The sequence below is a fragment of the Neomonachus schauinslandi genome, chromosome 8 (assembly GCF_002201575.2).
Source record: "Neomonachus schauinslandi chromosome 8, ASM220157v2, whole genome shotgun sequence".
Classification (NCBI taxonomy): domain Eukaryota; kingdom Metazoa; phylum Chordata; class Mammalia; order Carnivora; family Phocidae; genus Neomonachus; species Neomonachus schauinslandi.
In genome coordinates this window covers 122,611,687-122,631,472 of record NC_058410.1, presented here as the reverse complement: position 1 = coordinate 122,631,472, position 19,786 = coordinate 122,611,687, and the positions used below count along the sequence as shown (strand labels likewise).

At 44.9% G+C, this 19,786-nt stretch overlaps 1 protein-coding gene across 1 annotated transcript in view; it reads left to right on the top strand.

Annotated features, from left to right (window-relative positions):
- SLC22A23 (solute carrier family 22 member 23) overlaps window positions 1–19,786 on the top strand; it is a 179,700-nt gene that overhangs the window by 26,904 nt on the left and 133,010 nt on the right. The window contains exons 3-4 of the mRNA XM_021697195.2: window positions 11,989–12,092; window positions 17,969–18,123. Of these exons, the coding sequence (XP_021552870.2) occupies window positions 11,989–12,092; window positions 17,969–18,123 (259 nt within the window). The remainder of the gene's footprint in view (window positions 1–11,988; window positions 12,093–17,968; window positions 18,124–19,786) is intronic.

Sequence of the window (19,786 nt, the reverse complement as noted above, 5' to 3'; positions counted from 1 at the left end):
GACTCCCATATCACAGATGTTGCAACTCAGGCCCCAGGAGGCGAAATAACTTAACCCAGGGTCACACGAATCTCAGAGGGCAGAACTAGAATCTAAACTCGCGTGCCCGTGACTTGGGATCTGTGCTCTCAACCTGAGGCCAGCTCCTGACAGTCCCATTCGGGGCCCGGGCTCAGCCCTCCTGTTGGGTTGTTAAGTGTCAACCCTCCTCCAGGCTCTTGTTTATCCACTGATGCTCTTCCTCAGAGATAATGGTAAACTACAGCTCAGCCCAAGTGCAGTGAAGACAAAAGTCAGGTTGGTAAAAATTCAAAAAGTTGTGCTCTGCTCTCCTTAGACCGTTTGTTGGGTTCAGTAAGCAGGGACGGGGTGAGGGCCAGGTATAGCACCAGGGCTCCGAGCCCTGTTTTTGGGAGGCCGGCGTTGGCTGTCTTCCTGGAAAAGGTGATCGTTAACGACTCACAGGTGTCCTGCCTTCCAGTCTGAGTCAGAGGAAGGAAAAACATCCTTGTTTGAAGAGACCTTTTCACCAAATATTCATGTCCTTTCAAGATAGTGAGAGCAGTTTCGAAACAGGAGAAGGGCTGGGTTAGCTTCTCGACTACTTGGATTCATATAGTATAAAGAAGATGACTATTTGACAGGAAGCCCAAGATTTGGTCTCAGTTAGAATGTTGACCTTGGCTTTCCCCAGCATTTTGGTGCTGACATTTTCTATGAAAAATAAAGATACCGGGATATTCTTATTTTTAACCGCGGCCATTTACGAAGCACCTGCTATTCACAGGCTCTTGACAGGTTATTTTCTTTTAGTCACCGTGACGACAAAATAACACCAAAGCCTGTCCTACTTCCACTACAATACTGTTCTTCCGTGTACGGGAAGTGTTACAGCCCCAGCAAGACAAATGCCATATAACCCATGGCAATGTAATATACACCACGGAATTGTTTTTATTTGCATGAACCAGAGCTGTTTCTCTGAGTTTACGGGGGGAAAGAATAGGGATTTTTACCAGACAGGGATTTATAATCTCCTATTGAAGAGCCCTTTGACCTTCGACCAGTTGCTTTACCTCTCTTGGCCTCGGTTTCTTCGTCTGTAAAATGGGCACACTGATAATAATACCCGTGTTGTAGGATCATCTTGATGCCTGAATGAGAGGGGCTCGTCAGAGCAGCCCACAGAGTGCTAGACGATGGTAGGTAATTAATAAATGTCAGTTCCTTTCTTCTTAGAACAGTGCCGAGGGCGCCTGGGTGGCTCAGTCGGTTAAGCGGCTGCCTTCGGCTCAGGTCATGATCCCAGGGTCCTGGGATCGAGTCCCGAGTTGGGCTCCGTGCTCAGCGGGGAGTCTGCTTCTCCCTCTGTCTGCCGCTCCCCCTGCTTGTGCTCTCTCTCTGTCTCTGACAAATAAATAAAATCTTAAAAAAAAAAAAAAAAAACAGTGCTAGGGCGCGTGGGTAGCTCAGTTGTTAAGCATCTGCCTTCGGCTCAGGTTGGGATCCCAGGGTCCTGGGATCGAGCCCCACGTCTGGCTCCCTGCTTGGCAGGAAGCCAGCTTCTCCCTCTCCCACTCCCCCTGCTTGTGTTCCCTCTCTCGCTGTCTCTCTCTGTCAAATAAATAAATCTTTAAAAAAAAAAAAAAACAGTGCCGAATTTATATAATAGATTTGCTCTATTAAGAGAATTATTCATTGTTTTAAACAAATTTCTCATATACCCAGTATTCTATTGGTTTTTATAATAAAACTAGAATGATCTTTCCCTGGAGGAAAATTGCAAATAGTGGAAAGGTGAGGGAAACATTAAAACTATATTGCCTGTATAAATTTTGTATAATAATTATGTATTAATTATTTAAATTAAATTATATTTGAAGAAATAATCCCAGAGAAAAAAAGGATTAGGTGGGGCATGGCACAGTGAACACAAGCAAACACAAAGAACATTTTGACTTCTGGGAGTGGGAGCTCCAGCATGAGTATGTACCTTTGTACCTCCTCCCTTCCGGACATTAGCTTGGGGACTAGGGTTATAGAGATAAGACACGGTCTCTTTCTTCCAGGGACTCACAGTCTAGTTCGGGGGTTTGCGAGCTTTAACTGTGAAGGACCAAATAATAAATATTTTCTTTGCAGGCCATATGGTCTCTGTTGTAACTACTCAACTCTACATAAGCAGTGGTAGTGCTTAAGCAGCCAAAGACAATATGTGAATGAATGAATGTGGCTGTGTTCCAATAAAACTTTATTTACAAAACAGGTGGGAGGGCCATATTGGGCCGACAGGCTGTAGTTTGCTGACCCCTGAGCCAGGGAAGAAAAACTTGTAAACAATAGGCAATTACAATATATCGTGATACATAGTCTGGGTGTTTATCATGATAAAGGATGCCATAGGAGTACAGAGGAGGGGCACCTGATCCAATGTAGGAAGAAGAAACTCCCTCAGTTGAGATTATTAACCTTGATAGAGATATGGAAAAGTGTTCATTTGAATCTTTGTAATTTCATATCCCTTTCCCTCTTCACTTGTATGTTTACAAAGGTAATATATGCTCATTGAACGAAGAAAAAGCAAGCAGTACAGAAAGTCAGCATACTATGACCCACAGGTGATATACAATGTTAAATAATTTGGGTTGAAATGAGTCTGATCCTTTGAATAGGCATTGAGCCAGAAAAATTGGGGTGTATGTGAATATTGTGGGGCAGGTGTAGAAGAGCAATTCGGGCAAAGAGCATGAGGCTTTTTGGGAGCTGGAGGGGACTTTGGCATGGCTGGATCATGGCAAGGGTTGGCAAGCAGGTGGGGCAGGCATGTGAATGGGAGGTGAGGGTCAACTTGGGTCATAAAGGGAATTAACAGGCCTGTGTTAAGTCAGATCATAGCCTGCCAGCCAGTGGGAAGGGATTGAGGCATTTGTTTGCAGCAAGTGAAAGATGATTTTCCTTCTGCCTCTGAATTCTTCCGTGATTGATCACCTGAGTCATCAAATTCTTCTCATCCCAAAGGTTCCCTGGTCCTACTGTCAAAAGTTTTCCATGCTTGGCTCCTTCCAGAATTAGTGGAGCTATTTTAAATGTTAATGTATAGTCCAGTTTTGCTCATACATTATATCCTACTAAAAGATATCCTCTAGTCACGTATGAAGCCACTTTTTAATTTTCCAAGTTAAAAATCTTCCAGTTACTTAGTATATATTAGTGTACTAGAAGGACATTAATAATTCCTCCTATTTAATGCTTAGATCTGTGGGAGTTTTTCTTTCTTTCTGGTTTTGCAACAGGCCTCTTTAATTTATAGGGCTTACTCTTAATTTCCCTTTTTAGAGGTAGTTGGTGAGGGCCATTAGTAAAATATGCATTGCAGAATTTGGAAAGACTCCAAGGTTTTGGTTGATAGAAGGGTATTACTTGTTTATAATCTCTGCTGCCTTGTGAGATATATATTCAGTTTTCCCAAATGCCATAGAGGGCATTATACCAAATGAATAAGAATATTCAATAATGTAAACCTCCTCTTCGAATAATACATTATCTCTATTTCCTTTAAGAAAAAGTCAAGGAGAAAAATGAGTGTCTTCTGTAGATGATCCTACATCACCTACTAAGGGCCTGTTCAGGTGGTTATTTTTCTGTTTCCTTTTAAAATCCTTTTTGGCAGAGGTTTTCTATTTCTAGCCCTTTAAAAATGGTAGAATTCAGGAAGAACCGGGGAAACCCCCAGTATCAACAGCTGATGCACATACCTTCTGGCTCTCTTCCAGGGAAGGTGACAGCAGAAGGGCAGCCCACAGTCACCGTTGTCATTGGGAAAAACAAAGAAACAAAGACCGAGATCACCGCATGAGGGTTAGAATGAATCTGAAATTACTACATTAGTCAGAGATGGGACCATGCGAAGTTTAAGAAGTGTAACCAACTTCAATGCTGTGGTTTGGGATTGGGTTTCCTGCAAATGACGGGGAGTGAGGGATTTCTAGGCAAAGTGTGTCCTACCTCTAGCATGAAGGGGCTTGCGATAGATTTTTGGTGCCACTGTTTCCCTCAACAGGCCACGTTTGGTTTCTTGGCGCTAAGTTCAGAAAAAAAGAATGTTGAAGAGCAATTTGAGTGGCAATTAATGAAAAACAGAGAAACAAAACTAAAAAAAAAAAATCTCCCAGAGTACCTGGCAAGGGTGTTCATTATGTCATTTAAGGAAGCTTGGAAGGATGCCAACCTTAATTGGCAGTTGTGTTGGCTACTGTTGACAGTGAATCTCCTAAAATTGGAGGATGAGCTTAGAGGCAAAAAGCAGAGAGCACTTTGGGGTTTTCAAAACATGCAATATATCTTGAATTTTGATGGAGTTTTTTAGGGAAAAAAAAATCCACGTACTGCTAGATAAAAAAAAAATACTTAAACACACAAGGTAGGATCATAGGCTGCCTAAATGTAGCTAAATGTGCTTCTTCAGTCTAGCCCATGTGGCGTGTTTCTCTTGTCCATCTGGGACTAATCTTGCCGGTGTGGACGTGTGTGTGTTCTTGTACATTTCTGTTGTTTCCATTTAAGAAATGTGGAGATGGCCAATCCATGGTATAGAAAACAGGAGTTCATGAGAGGCTGCTGAAATGCCACTTTGGTGGTAGGGGCGGGGGTGGGGGGGGAGAAGGTGACAGAAGAATGCTGACCCTATATTTCTCTAAATTCCTACAACTCAGGAGGTTTGTTTAAGCTTCTGAAATTTTAAGTGGCAAAAAAAAAAAAAAAAAAAATTTAAGTGGCATTATCCCCTTTGTAGTGCTGAGCAGAATGTTTCCTTTTATCTCAGTTGACTGTCCTCAGGTTTAGAACAGAGGTCTTGCAGAAGGATAGGTGAAAACATGTGGTTTCTAACAGAGCGAGCTCAAAGGGGTATCTCCACTACAAGAGATGAGACTTGGGGAAAATTCCCCCCCCCATTCCTAAATTCCTAAGATACGTGGGGTTTTTTTTGCTTTAGTCAATGAACATTAACATAAGTAAACTTCAGGCTCTGAAGATCTGTTTTCTTTCAAGTGAGGTTCCAAACAAGCTTCCTCCAGGCTTAAGTTTTTAGATTGTGTTAAAATGCATATCCTTGAAAAGGTGGCAAGGTTTTTTGGGTGTTATTTTTAATTGTTAATGATTTTGTCTTACCCTTACCACCACTCGTTCCACCTGCCACCGTGGGCGTGTATATTTACCTATGTTTTTTCTCTCATTATAAGGTTCATAGATTAATTGTAGAAAGTTTGAAAAAGTCAAGAAAAATAAAAAATCAAAAATAAAACTCAGTCTTGGGGTTCCTGGGTAGCTCAGTTGGGTAAGCGGCCAACTCTTGCTTTTGGCTCAGGTCATGATCTCAGGGTCCTGAAATCGAGCCCCAAGTCAGGCTCCATGCCCAGCAGGGAGTCTGCTTGAGATGCTCTCTCTCCCTCTCCCTCTGCCTCCTCTCTCTCTCTGTTAAATTAATTAATTTTTTAAAAAATCTCTCTGTAAAAATAAATAAATAAAAATAAAACTCAGTTTTAATTCAACCCTCCAGAAATAATCAATTTAAATAGTTTGGAATACCTTCTAATCATCTCTCCTATATACATAAATATCTCTTCTAGTCACTGTTGTTTTTTTTTTTTTTTTTTAACTCTGAGGTTTTCTCATCATGAGCGTTTTTTCTTAATCATTAGTTTCCAAAGGAACTTTTGTTTTAATTGGAGTGGTAGTTGATGTACAGTGTTATGTTTCAGGAGTACAACACTGTGATACAGCAAGTCTGTACATTACTCAGTGCTCATCACTCTAAGTGCAGTTACCATCTGTCATCATACACCATTATCACAATATTTTTGGCTGTTTTCGTTATGCCATACTTTTCATTCACGTGACTTATTTATTTTCTACCTGGAAGTTTGTACCTCTTAATCCACTTCACTTATTTCACCCATCCCCCACCCCTGTCCCCTCTGGCAACCACCAGTTTGTTCTCTGTATTTATGAGTCTGTTTCTGTGTGTGTTTGTTCATTCATCTGTTTTATATTTAGATTCCACATATAAGTGAAATTATATAGTATTTTTCTTTGACTTATTTCACTTGGTATGAGATCCTCCAGGTCCCTCTAAGCTGGCACAAATGGCAAGATCTCTTTTTTTTCATAGTTGGGTAATATTTCATTGTGTATATCAAAAGCAAAACTTTTAATGGCTGCATAGTATCACTAAACATTTAGTCAAGTTCCCACTTTTTATTCTTATAAGTTAACAACCAGTGAACATCATTGTACTGGGACCTCTGTGGGCATCTCTGATAATTTCCTTGGGAGAATGTTCCAAAAAAGGGAATTGCTGGGATAGAGAGTGTACAGTGTTTGAAGTAATGTGATGTGTATTGTTAAATTGCCTTCCAAAAACACGGTGTCTAGTTTACAGTCCTAGTATAGGTCTGTACCTCTGTGTTTCTCCTACATCTTTGGGAAATTAGGAAAAAAAAAAAAATTTTTTTTTTTTTTTTGAAAACAAAATACTGTGCTTTGATGTTCATTAGTAGGATTGAGTATTTCCCAAGTGGCTCTTTCAGTGGGGTGGGGGGCTTTGGGGGTGGACAAATGTGGGAAGATGAATATGTGGGGAAACTAATGGAAGTAAGGGTTATTTTAGTAAGTTTTGTTTGCAGACCCATCTCTGTGTAGACTTTCCACCTTCTTCATGGCCATAAACCTTCCCCAGGAGAGGGGATTTATGGCAGTCCTCATTTCTCAGAAGTTTCTGCTTTTCAGTCAGATAAGAGACGCTCCTGAGAAGGCTTCTTTCTGTTGATGTTGGTTCTCATTTGCCTTCAGCTCAAAAGAAGCCTTATGCCAAAGTGGCATATTTTGGAGTGGCATATTCTGATTCCCTACAATATATTTAACAAATGTAGATCTTTATAATTTTGTTTATGGTATTTTTAGTGCATGGAAGTTTTTTTGGGTTTTTTTGTTTTGTTTTTTAAGAGAGAGAGAGAGAGCATGTGTGAGCTGGGGGGAGGGTCAGGAGGGAGAGAGAGAGAGACTCTTAGGCAGCCTCCATGCCCAGTGTGGAACCTGACTTGGGACTCAATCTCAAGGCCCTGAGATCATGACCTGAGCCAAAATCAAGAGTCAGACACTTAACTGACTGAGCCACCCAGGCGCCCCTAATGCATGGAAGTTTCAAATAATAAGTTAAATAAATCATTTAAGCAATAATTTACATAACTTAATAATTTAAATGAATAGTAATTAAGTAGTAAGAGTTAAACTCTTACTAGATTATGAAATCTATCAGTTTTTTCTTTAGGTAAGGAAAGGTAAGGTTAGTTTTTATCTTTAGGGATTTCATCTCCCACTTCAAAATTGGACAAGTGATCTGTTTTCTTCCAATATGTTCTTCTTTTACATTTACTTTATCACAGGATTTATTATTACTGAAAATAAGATTGTTTTCCTTATGTCCCCTTTATTTTGCATCTTCTTTAGAAATTTCATTAGTTTCCTTGATGAGTATTTTTCTACTCTGGTACGTCAAGCAGTTAGATCATTCCTTTGAAAATAATGTGATTTTATTTCTTTTCTTTCAGCTTGTCCTTAGAACATACAGGTAGAAAAATAGTCTGCCAGATTTTCCATAACCTTTGCCTTTTTTTTTTTTTTTTTTTTAAAAAAAAAAATGTGCAGCTAAAATTGAGACCAGGTTTTAGGGTCGTCTGTCTCACTGTTTAGTGATGGCTGGCAAGTGTCCTGTGGCATCACCAAAGAATGTCGCTGGTCTTGGAACAATGGCAAAGAGAGCAAGCTTACTAAGATTATGAAATGGGGCCATGACTTCAACGCTTTTATGTTTGTGTTAAACTGCTGATGAAGTGTTAACATGCTTAATTAGAGGATTGTTTTCATTGTTCTGTAGGGAATGGATTTGAGGGAGGCCGGCATTAATACATGGAGACACTGGTATTAGTTCGGGAAGAGAGGATGGCGGCATGGTCTACATCCTGTTCTCACCCTGCAAACTCCATCCCAAGGAGGTTGAGTCAGGAACTAGGGCTCAACGTGCAGATAACAGAAACTACTCTAGGTGTATTTAAGAAGATCGGGAGTGAATACAGGGAAACAGTATTCACTGAATTGCAGGAGCAGCTGTAGGCTGGGCCTCCAGAAGGTATCCCAGAACGACTCCCTAGAACTAGCGTGCCCTGGGGGATCGTGTCACAGTGAGGAGGCCAGGGAGTCAGGAGGTCACTGTCCAACCGCTGGCTCAGGATGACAGCTGAGCCACCTCCAGACTAAGCACTGGCAGATCTGAACAGCAAAGTGGGTGTCCCACGTATCCCTCGCCGCACACACTTCCTAATTCAAGCCATCCCAAAACTTAGATCTAGGTTGTGCACTGGAAGTTATTTTGGGGTGTGCAGCTGATTGGCAGAACCTAAATCACATCCGAAACCTTAGCTGGAAGGGAGTCCGGAAGTGGTTTGGTTTTAGCCTTCCAGCTCCCACTGTGGGAACATGCACTGCACCGGGATGATGAGGGCTTCCCTACCACGTCCATGTAAGTCAGGTTGCCCGGAGTGAAGCTGGAGTGCGGGGGCAGAGGCACGGTGTGTCGGAAAGGCCGGATCCTCTGGATTTGGTGGTTGATTTGATGGTGTGCAAAGGATGGAGAGGCAAGCGTAAGGCCAGAAAAAGCCCATTGTACGTTTTAGATTTTTAAAAGTCTCCTGGTCCTTGCTTAGCAAAATGACCAATGGTTCTATCTTATCAAGAGTGGTGCGAACAAATTTCAAGAGCAAGGGTGATCTCAAAGCTTCCTCATACTTCTGAAATTCTTTTGGAGCTATTACTGTGTCTGAACATACTTTGTCTTCCCAGTTCATGTTTTCAATAGGAGAAGTCGAAGTCCAACAGAGGGATGCCGCCGTGGTGGATTCCCCCAGTCTCACCCTCCCCAGCTTCTGGAATGTGCCCCAGGGGGGTGTTACAGACAGATCCCCAGGCATGAGGAACCTTATCATGGGAAGCCTAGAGTTGGTTTGCTTGTTGACTCAGAGACGTTGTCTGTTCTTGTGCCACAGTGAGACACTGTGGAGGCACCAGCTGGCAGCCCTGTCCTGGGCCCCCGGCCCCCTCCCCCAGGCTGAAAATAGCAGTGCTTGCGGACACCTAGGGCCACGTTTCCTTTCCTCGCTGGCCGTGGGAGCAGTTCTGGCTCTCTCATCTGTTTTTTATCTTTTTCCACTCCAGCATTGTTAATTGATAGAAGTTGTGTGTCGAGGTGACCACGGGATGTCTCATTAGGTAGCAAGTAAACTGAGTTGTGGCTGCCCGAGGTCGGGTATGGTCATTGCTCATGTGAGCCACAGTATCAGAGTTTCCCTCCATCTCCCTGAATGCTTTTATTAAAATCTCTTTTGTCTCCTGGCCATCTAATCTAAGCATAATGTGCTCTTTTGCATCACTTAACCTCAAATAAACTCATCAGTGGAAGTCTGGGTGGAGACCTGAGCGAGTGATTCTCTGACCCCGAGCCAGCAGCGGGTTACCTCCTCCTCAGCAGCAGCCGGGGGATCAGGTCCCTCTCCTGCCAAGAATGTGTCAGGCTGGGCGCAGGACCGCGTGACGTGATTGGGATATTAATGATTCCAGGTGTTGGTGTTGTAAGCACCTCTTCTTCAGATTAGCCAGGCGTGCTTAGAGATGGAGCTCTTATTCTTGGAACTGATGACTTTGTGGGCGGGGTCCTGTGCTGGGCAGAGAGGAGAGAAAGCGATCCTGAAACGGCTTCAGAATATATACACCTAGCAGGGGAACCAGCGTAGACACACGCAGTCAGTTATGATGCTCTAACTCCCATGAGAAAGCAAGACCTGCATTTCTGAAGCTGGGTTGCACCTTGAAAGGTTTTTTTTTTTTTTTTTTTTTTTATTAAAAATATATTTACTCCTAGAAACAATATATAGGTGAATGTTGGTTTGCCCACTGACAATCTGGTCTGACAATCCTGCCTTCGAAGTACAAAATAACGGGACTGTTGTGCATGTTTCCTGCAGCGTTTGGCTGCATCCTGCTCATGGTGAGTGGGTTGAACCCCAGCCCAGGACTGCAACGCTCATTCATCGTCTTCAGAATGACAGGGAAATGGCAGGACAGGGCTGCCCACTGGTTCTCAGACTTGAGCGGGCGTCAGAATCACCTGGAAGGCTTGCAGACTGCATTCCTGTGCTTCACTCTGGGAGTTCTCACTCAGCGGGTCTGGAGTGGGGCCCAAGAATTTGTAATTCCAGCATCTTCCCGGGTGATGCCGGGGCTGCTCACTGCTGGAGCACATTTTGAGGACCACTGGAGTAGACACAGGAGAAGGTTCACCCTCTGAAGAACTCCTGTATCTGAATTATGATTCTGTGCAACCAGCAGCGCCCCACTCCCCAAACACATGAGTAAATCTTGACAAGAACCACGCCCAAATCATCCACTGTTGACAAGGCCCTGTGCGGTCTGTGCCTCCCTTTCTTCCTGAGCCTGGCATTGGACATCACTCTGGAAGCAGATGGGTAGAGGAGTTAAGTTACTCTCCCCAGGTCTCTGGAATCTGGAAAGTCAAACATGCCTTGGGGGCATCAGTGAGCAAATGTGTGTTCCAAGGAGTCCAGGGAACAGTGTGACAGGCGGCTGCCTTCCGGCTTTGTCCAGGCCAGGTGCTTCCCTGTACCGTGGCTGGTGCAGAAGCGTGGCTTTTCCCAAAGCCTGCTGAAGTCAAGACCCACAGCTAAGGTCTCCCGGGTGGGGAGGGGAGGGGAGGGTGCAGGTGCCGTCCGGCTTACCAGAAGTTTGGAAATGGAGGGCAGGACCAGAGCTTACAATGCCCTGTAAGGATCCCCTGCATTATACTTGGGTCTCAAGATGGACAGACAAGGGGGCAGGGGGTGTATTGAGTAAGACAAAGCTAAGATCAGGTTTCACCCCAACAAATCCTGCTTCTGCTTCCAGAACTTCTGACATTTCCACCTCCCCTACCTCGTGGTGCATCTCTCCATCTCCACTGACCTGATGTTCTTTAGCAACTTCTTCGTACCCGAAGGAGGGCATCCGATGGGCTGATGTGGGGTGGGGGGCTGCAGTCTTCATGGTGTCACCAGCCGAGACCCTGCCGGTATGCTCCCGAAGCCCGGATGTGAGCTCTTTTTGGATTTGAGCGCCATGTCCTCATAGGTCTTCCACTTGGATGCATATCACTTCCAGGGAACAAACGTGGCTCTTCTCCTGCTTCTGCAAAAGGACGACACAAACTTAGAGACTTGTTTTATCTTTTTATTAAATAATAAAACAATTGTTAAAAGAGTCTAAATGTTGTATTCACAAATCGATTGGCTTTCCCTCCAGGTGGAGCGGGTAGCTTTAGAAGGGAGTCAGAGGAAACCTAAGGGACATTTACAAGAGAAAAAGAAAAAAGAATGCTTTGTTAGTTGATACTTCAACATTAATTGTTAACTCTGTTTTTAAGACTACTTACAAAGTGTGGGGGGAGGGCTTGGGCATGGAAACACAGAAGTTGCTTTTAATTGCCTCGTGTCACGATCCCCTGTGCAGCAAGTTGGCAGGGTCTTCCCTCCTCCGGGCGAGCGACAGCTCTGTGGGTGCTGGCCATGAGGACAGCCCGGCCTCCTCCGTCACGGTCCCTGTGGTAGCTGGGGCAGAAGAACACACGCCCCCACGTTTCCTGGGGTGCTCCTTGCAGACGTTTATCTGTCCCGGACTAAAATGTTACACAGCCTTTTGTGGGCAAATTCTGTTTCTCGTTGTTGGCTTTTCAGACCCACTGAAGGAAGGTCTTCATGGTGTGTGTGACTTGGTGCTATGAATGGGGTCCTGATCCTTACCGTAGTGATTGTATTACCCTTATGATGAACTACAACTGGCCTCTGTATGTGTTTCTCTCTGACTTATTTTCTATTTGCCCCTCTCTAGTGGGATCTTGTGTGTGATAATTCCTGGAAGGTCCATATCGCTAAGTTCTCCTTACTGGTTGGATTAATCTTTGGCTACCTAATAACTGGATGCATTGCTGACTGGTGAGTACCAATGTGCCCGCTGCACGAACCTTTGGAAGCCACAGCAAGCCTTTGCTGGCTAAAGAAGAGTGGTCCGTGTTAGATCACTGTTAGCGAGTCTTTTCTCTGCCCTGGTGTGGGTGTTGGCCCAGAGGGCCGAAGCCGTCACCTGGAGAATTCAGAACTAAGAGGACTGGCCGGTGCATATAACCGGCCCTTTTGAAAGGAGAATTTAAATTCATTGCAATTCTCCAGCTGCTAGAATCTAGCAACACCTGCATGCGACCCACAGCCCCATCTGCTCCTGATGTTTATTGTTTGGTTGGGAAGAGCTTGAGGGCAGAGGTTCAAGGCTCTGTGGGCTGGGCTCTGAGGAGGTAGATACACAAGATGCATCGAAAGATGGGGAGAGGAGAAGCTAGAGACTACCCACATGCACTGAATGGGTAGGGCTGTGCCGATGGGCACCTCAAAACACACACAGATTTCAGAGAGGCACAGTCCTATAGTTGGCTTGGCCAGGAGACGCCTCTGCAGGGCCCGTGGGGAGCTGGACCTTGGAAAGTGAACAGCATTTGGGTAACGGATGGGCACCGCAAGCAGAGAGAGGGTGGTGGCCAGAGGTGAGAATGAATATGCTTTACTTGGGTGGGTAAGGAGTTCTCAGTGCCTGGAGCAAAGTGTGTGGTTGCTGATAAAGTGATAAGGTTAGGAAGATGGAGAGGGGTAGTGAAGAGAATCATAGTTAACAGTAATGATGATAGCACAATATTAGCAGCTACCACTTACTGATTGATTATTGTTGCCAGGCACCGTGCTAAACGTTTCCACACATTAAAATATCCCATCCTCACAGCACCCCTGGTCGGTAGGTACTATTTATTATCTGTTTACAGTGGAAAAACAGAAGCACAGAAGTCTACGTAAAATCCCCAAGTTCACTCAGCTTTTAAGTTGGAGAGCCCAGATTTGAACTGAAGCCCAGTGGCTCCAGAGCCCGCCTCTTCACGAGTGTGTGACAGCCCCGTGTGTTCACGAGGGCCCGCAGGGAGCACACATCTGAGCAGGGAGGCAAGCTCCCGATGTTGACGGGGATTTCCAGTAACGGGGCTGCTCAGGGAGAAAGGTGTGGGGTAGCCGTCCCCCCTCTCCCACCTTGACGTTCTTTTATCTTTAAAGGAACTTTTTGCGAATAAGGACATCTTGGACCCAATGACGTCATAAGGGCCAAGAGTGCTGTGGAGCAGACTCCTTACATCTGTGGCTTTGCTCTGCGTTGCCCCCTGTTCCCTGGTTAGTTGACAAAGCGGGTTGAGGCACTCCAGCAAGAGCCTGGAGGGAGGCCATGGGGCCAAAAGGGGTTCTGAAACCACTCTCAAGTTCTGGAAATTTCTTTCTAAAAGCAAACATCTATTTGGGAGTTGCTTTGCATTCACAAGTAAGTGATTTCCTGTGTGTTCAGAATTTGCTTAATCATCATTTGTAAATGCTTCTTAAGGACACATTCCCTGGGAGCAGTAACAAAAGCTGCCGGTGACCTCTGAAAACCTATTCCAGGGACCCCTGGAGGGGTTTTTTGGGTTTTTTTTTTTTTTTTTGGCAGGGGATCGGGGGTGAAGTGGGGAAGTGGGGGGAGTGTAGGGTATTTTTTAACCCAGTCCTTGAGTTTATAGGTTTTCAGAGCAAACTCTACTAATCTGAAACATAGTCTAATCCCAATATTTTAACCACGAGGACTTTTGTTTCCCAGTATTCTGCACTGAAATAGGTTAGGAAGATATACTAATAGAATCCATGTCTTTCTAAAAAATACAGACTTGACCGAGGTTTGGGTGTCCTTATTTAGTGGTATCATCGGGAAAGTTAATATGGACTTCTATGAATAGATCAGTCTATAATGGCTTAAATTGTTTAGAAGTTTGTTTTTTTTTTTTTTGGTGATTTTTTACTTTTTTTTTTAATTTAATTTTTTTTTTTTTTTTTGGTGGGCAGCAAAGCAAGGTTTATTGAGCGACAGCTAAGTGATAGTACAAAGCTCCCGAGGAGGGGAGGGACCCCAGGGGGTTGCCCGTGATTTCTTACTTCTTGCACGTGTCTGCTGTTTGGCACCCCGGCTCACACACCAGGCCTGGGGACAAAAGGCAGAGGAGTTTGGTAGTCTTCCTCGTAAGTAACCCGAGCCTGATGATGTTGCCAAGGCACACCTCTGCAGTCACTTTTGCTCGTGGTGAGCTGGCAGGGGGTGCCCGGAGAGGCAGGGCCGGCCGCTCTGTGCCTGTGGTTTTTGAACATCTTGAGTGGACTGCAGTTCCAGTTTGAAAGTTTGGTGTTTTCCACCCTTTATTTATTCATTTATTTTTGGCCGTTTACTCCCTGTTCGAGCCATGCCCAAAGGGAAATAAGCACATTTAGAAGGAACTCCAGACTTCACAGCTGTCAGCACCCGTTTCATGGCCTCATGGGGAAGTTGGTCAGGTTATCGGTTAAGCTTTCTAAGACTGAAGTCAGCACATGTTGAAACTTCAGTAAGACCCTTTTTTATTTTACTTAATTTTTTAAAATGAATCTCTACACCCAACGTGGGGCTCAGACTCACGACCCTGAGATTGACAGTCACATGCTCTACTGGCTGAGCCAGCCAGGGGCCCCAGGACACTTTTTTCCTTAAAAGGTTACCGTGTTCCACCCAATCTTATTTGGGGATCTACAGTATGTACTATCCTATAACGTGTTAGCTTAGACATTTACGAGGGAGCAGCCCCGTCCGTGCTCTTGCTAGATGAGCTCCCTTCCCTCTATTATTGGTTCTGTTGCTGGACATTGTACTCTTCTCCCTTCAGGAGCCCTCTGCACCCTCTCCAGCTGGCCCTGGGCCCTGGCCTTTCGAGGCTGCACCAGAGGACCCCTTGCCCTCTAGCTCTAGGCTGAGGCTGGCCATGGGGAGGGAACACCAGCTGGAGGTCTAAGAGAGAGAGATGAGAGTAAGGGGGGACGTTTCTGTCCCCAGCTGGGTCTCTGAAGGGCTGCCAGGGGCTGGCTGCCTTCCGTTCCGGGCCCCTCCACACCACGCCTCTCTCTCTCTGGGTTCCAGGACCATCCTTCCCCCTTCCATTGCCGACCCCAAGGTTTCTCTCACAGCCTGCCCAGCCTTTTGCAAATAATTCCTTTACTAAAATCTTCCCAAATCACTCTTTTTGAGTGGGGCATCTGTTTCCTGTTGAGACCCTGTGTTATTTCCCTATGACTACTGTGACGAATCACCACACACTTGGTGGCTTAAATTAATTAACTTACAGTTCTGTAGTTCTCACGAGGCTAAAATCAAGGTGCAGGCAGGGTTGTATTTCCTCGCTTTTTCCAGCTTCCAACGACTGCCCACATTCCTTGGCTCATGGCCCCTTTCCTAGCCTCAAAGCCAGCAGTGACAGTCGGGTCTGCTCATGCCGCCATCTCTCCTCCCTGCAGCCTGAAGAGGCTCTCCATGTGCTTAGATTGGATCCACCTGAATCATCACCTGGTCTCAAGGTCTTTAACCGTAATTGCATCTGCAGAGCCCCTTTCTTCCATGAAAGGTAACATATTCACAGGTTCTGAGGAGGAGGACATGGACAACCTTGAGAGCCACTGTCTCTGCCCACTTAAGATGCCACCTCTGCATTAACAGATTTTGGAGTGTGGTTTTGTATGTCATCTCTGAGGGGATTCTGCTCTGGGGGAAGCCAGCTCACACTAAAACTCCAATGATCATAACATTTGTTAACTAAATCTTACTAAATCACCTGCACATATCCATACCTGATAGCAACCCCATTCGGTCGGCATTAACTGGCCCTTCCAGAGAAAACTCAAGGCTCGTTTGAACAACTTTAGTCTTTCCCAAGATCTTGCAGTGTGTAAGTGGCAAGCCTATATTCAAGACCGGGGTGTCTGCTTCTAAAGACCATGTTTGCCCTACAGTTCCTAAAAATAATTTTTACTTACTGATGTTAGCAACCATTTGGGAGGGAGAGATTTAGATTTAGATTTCTACAAGCTAAAAAAAAAAAAATGAAGGATCTTTTCTAAAGTATCGGAACAGGGCAAACCATGTTTGGTGGGCATCCAGGCTGTAGACGTGTAGGAAGGAATCACATGAGCTAAACCTTTATTTGCTCTGTGGCAGGCATTGTGCCTACATCCATCACCTCTCTTAATGATCTCAATAATGCTGTGAAGTCAGACAGTTATCCCCATTTTACAGACAAGGAAGGGGGAAATAACAATGGAGAAGTTAGATATCATCTTTGTTTTCAGGAGACCAGCTAAGCCATATTATAAATTTATTTAAGTGAATTGGGTTTGGATAAAACTACCTATAGAGTACGTGACAAGGGCTTCATGACCCCAGCACCAGTCAAGGGACGTAATGCTTAAAAGCTCTGACAAGAGTTGACTCACATTGGCATTGAGTTCATCTCACTAAACCCATGTGACTAATGGGGATGGTTAGAAGCCTAAGAAATAATGAATGAAACTGTGATCTGTAGTTCCCTCCCTCAAATTTTCTTGAAATTACATCCATTTCTTTCACAGGACAAGGACATGCGTTACTAAGTATTGCTTTTTTCTTAACGGCTTTATTGAGAGATAATTTACATACCATAAAGCTCACCCATTTTAAGTAATTCAGTGAGTTTTAGTATGTAGACAGAGTTATAGAACCATCACCACACTCTAAGTTTAAAACATTTCCATCACCTTGAATGGAAATCTTGTGTTCACTTGCACTCATTCCCCATTCTTATCCCGAGCCCTAGGCCACAAATCTCCTTTCTGTTTTCATTTGTCACAAGAACGTCACAAGGTTGTCTAGACGAGTTTAAGCCAATTCAGCTACTCTTTAGGTATTTGGGGTACCAGGTGTAGATTTTTTTTTTTTCCCCTTTGGCAGATAGTCCACTACTCCAGTTTTTCTATGAGCTATCCTTCCAGTTGAAGCTGGGATTTATTATATTAATTTGTGTGGTGGAGAGTTTGGGGTTTTGTTTTTTTTTTTTTTCCTAGTGAGTCGATGAAGGGAAAGATGGAAAGATACCTCCAGAAGGATGGAGAACTAGTGACTTCCTGTTCCCTGGGACCACCCCCTCTGCCCTGCCAGCCACGCCTAGAAGCACATCGCCCCCTAGTGGTCACTGATCTCGCACAGGCCCGCTCTGTAACCCGCCAACCTAGCGTGTGCGCGCTACCCTTTGCAGAAACACAGTAGGCAGGTTCTTTCCAAGCCCCTTGCTGCCTGGTGGGCTTCACTTCCAGGTCCACGCTCCTTAAGTTAAAGTTCAAACTCTCTTAGTTTAGTCTGTGATACCTTAAAAAGTATTTCCCATCATGTAGCTGAAACAGATCAGCCCCTGTCAGGTCCTGGACTCTGATAGGCTGCATGGGAGGTCAGGTAGGACTAGTTAACAGCCCAGAGAAAGGAAACGAAGTGACTTGGCTCAGTGTTTGTGTTGACTTTGGAGCCCATTCCAAAGGTCAGCAATTTCTCAAGACATTTTATGCTGGGTGTGTCAAGGTTTGTGTTTGGGGAGTTGTTATTGATTTTGTTACTCTTGCCTTGAACCATCCCCCTGTACCCTCAGAAACAGACTTGCCAACAGGAACTGGGTACCTGTCTCAGTTCTACTCAGTAGCTGTTTTGACCTCTGCCCCCTTATGTACAAAGCAAGGGTTTGGGCTGAATTTCCCCAGAGGGCCTTTCTACCCTAGATTTACCAAATTGGGTCTGGGCACCACAGAGCCTTTTAATCTAGTACTCATCCCACATCTGTGGAGCGCCAGCTGGATACTGGGGGTCAGGATCTAGCATTGCAACCCTGTTTAACGATGCTTCCTAATTTTTTTCCCCTCTCCACATGCAGGGTCGGCCGGCGGCCTGTGCTGTTGTTTTCCATCATCTTCATTCTGATCTTTGGACTAACCGTGGCACTGTCAGTGAATGTGACAATGTTCAGCACCCTCAGGTTCTTTGAAGGATTCTGCCTGGCTGGAATAATTCTTACCTTGTATGCATTACGTAAGTAGGAGCCTTCACAACTGTCTTGAAGAAATTAGTTGGCAGTTTTGCTGCTGCCCGTGAGGGTATGGGAAGGGTGCTTGCTTGCTGGCGGTTTGGGATGGCAGTCTTTTGGAAGCACAAACTTCAGTGGCCTCAACTGTTCCCGAAAAAATTGTCTCGGGCAGTGTCATCCAATACTCTGTCCTGATTTCCAGCTCAGGCTCAGGGCTCATTGAAGGACATGGAGGGTTTACATAATTGCTTGGAGAAATGGAGGTCTGGCCACGGCTGATATGGACGGGCTTTTGCCTTCCTCCAGAATTTTCTGGGTTGACATTCTGCGCACTTCCAAATCCAGTGCATAATCGGATATTCCTGTACTTGGTTCCAGAAGAACATACCAAGTACCGCTACTGTTTGGTCTGGGCTCAGTGTTCTCATTGGCACTATAAGAGTTTTTCTCTTTTTTTTTCCTCTACGGTTATATAGAGTCCAAAATTCCCACACTCTCCTGTGTCCACATGTGGCCTGATGTGGTCTGGACGTGAACCCTCAGTACTGGAAGGGGAAATCTCAGCATTTGTTAGCATTTGCTCTTTTTAGGGTGAAAAAAAATTTCCTCCATTGATCTAACGTGTTTGTTGACTATACTAATTCCCTTGTCAGGCATGCTTATATCTCACTTCTTTGTAGTTGGTGTTTACTAAAACAGCCCCAAACTCACAGGGAGGACGAAGGTTGTAGGCCTTGATGTTTTACTTATTTTCTGGTTTTATACTTTTTAATTACCTTGTGGAAAGATGTGAGGAATAATGTAAAATGATTTATAATATATCTTGCCTGCTTCTTGCCTTCTGACAACATGGGTAGGAATCACATGTAGACAATGCCCAGTAGTTCTGATTCTCTTAGATTTGCCTATTAAAGACTCAGTAACACTTTTCGGGTAACCTGAATTTTTGTTCCTGATTGTAGAGAATAGAAGTAGAATCAATTTGTAACATAGTTTTATTAGTCACAAAGGAGGAATGAGCATAGAGAAAGGTGTGACAGATGTGTTCTTCCAAATCTACAGTTGGCGGTTCTGTCTTCCTCTTCCAACACTGAACTGAATTGTACTTTCTTGGAAATCACTGTTTCCAGTTTATTTGCATTTATTTTGGAATCCTTGCTTCCGGCAGGAAGGGGTTCTTTAGGAATGTGTTCAAGGTCAGTGGGTCTGGGTGATGGCTGTTTGGAGGTTTTGTTTCTTGGAACAAACAACATGGGCATGGGGCTTGAACGTTCCCAGACAGAATGCCAGTGCCCTTGTTTGGCCTCGCCCCCCGCCCTGTGGTCCGTGCGTGCGGTCCACACGTGCACAGGAGGAGGCTCCACGCTCTTTTCTGGAGGAGAAACCTGGCCGTGCTCTCAGACCCTCGCCTGCGCCACGCATGTGCTGGCGTGGTGGGCTTTCTCAGGCAGCTGCCCTTGCGAGGCTCCTGGCTCCCCCAGGACGACGTCAGGCCAGTGCATCCTCATGGATACCATTACTGGAGACGGCTCTGCGGGTCGACAGAATAGAATAGCTCCGCTCAGGAATGGGGCAGGGAGCGTTGCCTCCGCGTCCCAGCCCCAGCGCTTCTCAGACTCAGAGGCGGAGTGTTGATGGAAAACCGCCTTGAAGCAAAGGTGGGTACCA